The 2712-nt window shown below is 49.0% G+C and overlaps 2 protein-coding genes across 3 annotated transcripts in view; both read right to left on the bottom strand.

The window, feature by feature from the left end:
- Positions 1-2712, bottom strand: part of COPG2 (coatomer protein complex subunit gamma 2) — a 770521-nt gene that overhangs the window by 353311 nt on the left and 414498 nt on the right. The gene's annotated exons all lie outside the window — the stretch shown is intronic.
- FAM208B (family with sequence similarity 208 member B) overlaps positions 1-2712 on the bottom strand; it is a 60588-nt gene that overhangs the window by 15181 nt on the left and 42695 nt on the right. For both annotated transcript variants that reach the window (XM_019509637.1, XM_019509636.1), the window contains one exon: positions 1565-1690. In XM_019509637.1, coding sequence (XP_019365182.1) covers positions 1565-1690 — 126 coding nt within the window. The remainder of the gene's footprint in view (positions 1-1564; positions 1691-2712) is intronic.

The following is a 2712-nucleotide window of genomic DNA, read 5'->3' as shown; positions in this document are numbered from 1 at the left end:
CTGCACTTGTCAGTATTGAAACACATCCTGTTTTTCTTAGCTCACCCCTGTAACCTATCCAGGCCTTGCTGCAGTCTTTCCCTCCCTACTAGCGTGCTCACCTCACCCCAAATTTTGGTATCATCAGCAAATTTAAACAGGTTGCTTTTCACCCCATCGTCCAAATAGCTGATAAAGAGATTGAACAGCACGGGCCCAAGGACCGAGCCCTGGCGAACTCTGCTGCCCACTTCCCCCCAGGTCGAATATGACCCATCCACCACCACCCTCTGAGTGCGACCCTTCAGCCAATCTGCAATCCATCTAACTGTGTAGGCATCAATGCCACAGTCGCCTAGTTTTTTAATGAGGATGGGGTGGGAGACGGTGTCAAGGGCCTTGCTGAAGTCCAGAAAGAGAGTCCCTCCTGAGCGATCAGATCGGGAGCAGGGACTTGAACCCAGACTGCCCAGGAGCCACTAAGTATTCTGCAAACCTGCTGGGGCTCTTCTGCTTCATATAAATAAATGCATGCTGCAGTAGGGACTGAGGCTCCCACAGCCTTGAGGAATGCTCTGGCCTTGGACTGTTGGGTGCCCTTAGGGTTAGGAGACAGCAGGGTGGAGGGCTCCCCTAAACTGAGGGGGACACATGCCTAATTGGTATGCAAGCTCCCCGAGCCCATTGTGGGCTTAGCCCTGAGACCAGGGCCAGTAATCAAGGTGGTTCACGGGGTTGACTGAACTCGAGCAAGGGCTGAAATCCATAGATTAATATGGTTTTTGGCTGTAGCCGTGTTGGTCTGAAGACATAGGCAGGAAAGCTTCTTTGGGTAGATGTGATATCCTTTATTAGACCAACTCTGTAGAGTCGCTTTGTCGGTCTAATAAAGGATATCACATCTGCCCAAAGAAGCTTGCCCACCTATAGATTAACTGGTGCTGGACATGAGGACAGGAAAGGTGCAATTTCAATACTCAGGCCCTGGCCACGGCTTAGCATGGAGCAGGCTAATAGGTGACACTGAAAGGATGGAGGACAGAGCTTCTACACAACTCCCAGAGTCTTCTCCTCGCTGAGGAATATCTCCTAGAGGAGTCTCATTGCAGGAAGCAGCTCTTCCAACATGCATCCAGCACAGAGACCTCTGAAGTGCCCGACGTGGCTTTGCTAGTTTGCAGAGAGCACTCAGAGCCTGCAGGTAAGAGCAAAGGGCCTGAAGCCCGGGATCTGACTCAAGCTGCCTTGATGTGCAGGCTTGGACGAGGTGCTGTGATGCTGTTAAACCAGGCGAACCCAAGTGACCAGTGTCCTGCCTCTGCCGTGACTCCTGTGTGTCATTAGGTATTCAGCAATCCAGGATGGAAGAAGAGAAATGAAGCGCAGCCGTGACTACACTCCTGCTGGGTTTCTTTTATAAACAACCCCTCAGCCAAGCGTTTGTTAGTTTTAAACTGCAAAATCCAAGAGCAACACACACGCAAACAGTGACAATTACTTCTGGAATAGGGGCAAAGTAAGAACTTTGTGGTATTTGGAAACGGGCCTGCCAGTCTTGGCACAAGGAACACGTTTCTGAACCTACTTTATGAATATGCAAAGATATGTCCTCGTTCCTAATAATGACGATCAGCCGGTCCGTCTCTCGGTGTTTTAGCTTGCAGAAGTTCACCGGTTCGATTTCAGTGTGGCCGCCTTTCTTCAGCAAGTTCTGAAACACAAGTCAGTCACTGCAGCATAGGGAGGATCTTGGCATGGCCAAACGTTTTATAGTCTAGTGAAACTGGCTATCTAAAATGATTCCCTGCCGTCTGAAACGTGTGATTTATCTGCTAAAAACCTGGTTTCTTAGACTTTTGTGATGCTAACGCCTGACGAGACATGAAGCTCGCCATCTGCAGGTACCTTTTAGGTTTCCTCCTCAAACCCATTTAGGTAAAGTTAGCCCTGTTACAGCCCAGCTGAGAACGCCAGTCAGAGCTGAGTGGAAAAAGTCACCTATTTTACGAATGTGGTTAAGATTTATTGCTCTTAATGAGGATTTTAATTCTAGGAACAGTTACACAACCCCTGAGTGAGCGGGGGGCTGGACCTGATGATCTTGTGAGGTCCCTTCCAGCCTCTAACTTTTATGAGTCTATGAATAACCTACCTGTCTGAACGTTCAACTTTTCTCTATCCGTTAACACCAGATTTTTAAACTAAGTTTACCTCAGGGTCAAATACCACACAGGAAAACAAAGAATAAGAAAAAACAGCAATCGTTTTGCAGCAGCCCCTGCCTGGGCAAACCAACACTCAGTGAGAGAGACTCAGAACAGCCTTCTCACCATTGCCTCCACTCGCTAGTAGGGGCAAGCTTATTTTCAGACTCCAACCTACCCTTGTGGAGTGGTACGTCATGCTCTATGCATCATCTTGCGTTTGGGGGAAATGATCTGCAATCTCTGGGTGCATGTACACATGACACAGTGTGGAGCTGCCTAATTAGCTTCACAGTAAAGTGTTGGCGTCTACATGAGTGGCACTATTAGGCCAGAGCAAACTAATTAACTCCACTGTAGGATACTACTGCCCAACACAAGTACTGTTCTATGGTGGAGTTATTTACTCCATCAAAATGCACGTGTAGACACTGACAGGGCTGGCTGGGGCACAAGGGTGCTTCAGTGCAGGGGGCTGCCTGCTGGCTAGCCCCACACTGGAGCAGCCTCATGCCCCGGCCAGCCTCTC

This window comes from Gavialis gangeticus, unplaced genomic scaffold (assembly GCF_001723915.1).
Source record: "Gavialis gangeticus isolate Ggan-Ray unplaced genomic scaffold, GavGan_comp1, whole genome shotgun sequence".
NCBI lineage: Eukaryota > Metazoa > Chordata > Crocodylia > Gavialidae > Gavialis > Gavialis gangeticus.
The sequence above is the reverse complement of the archived record's forward strand: the minus strand, read 5'-3'. Positions and strand labels throughout refer to the sequence as shown.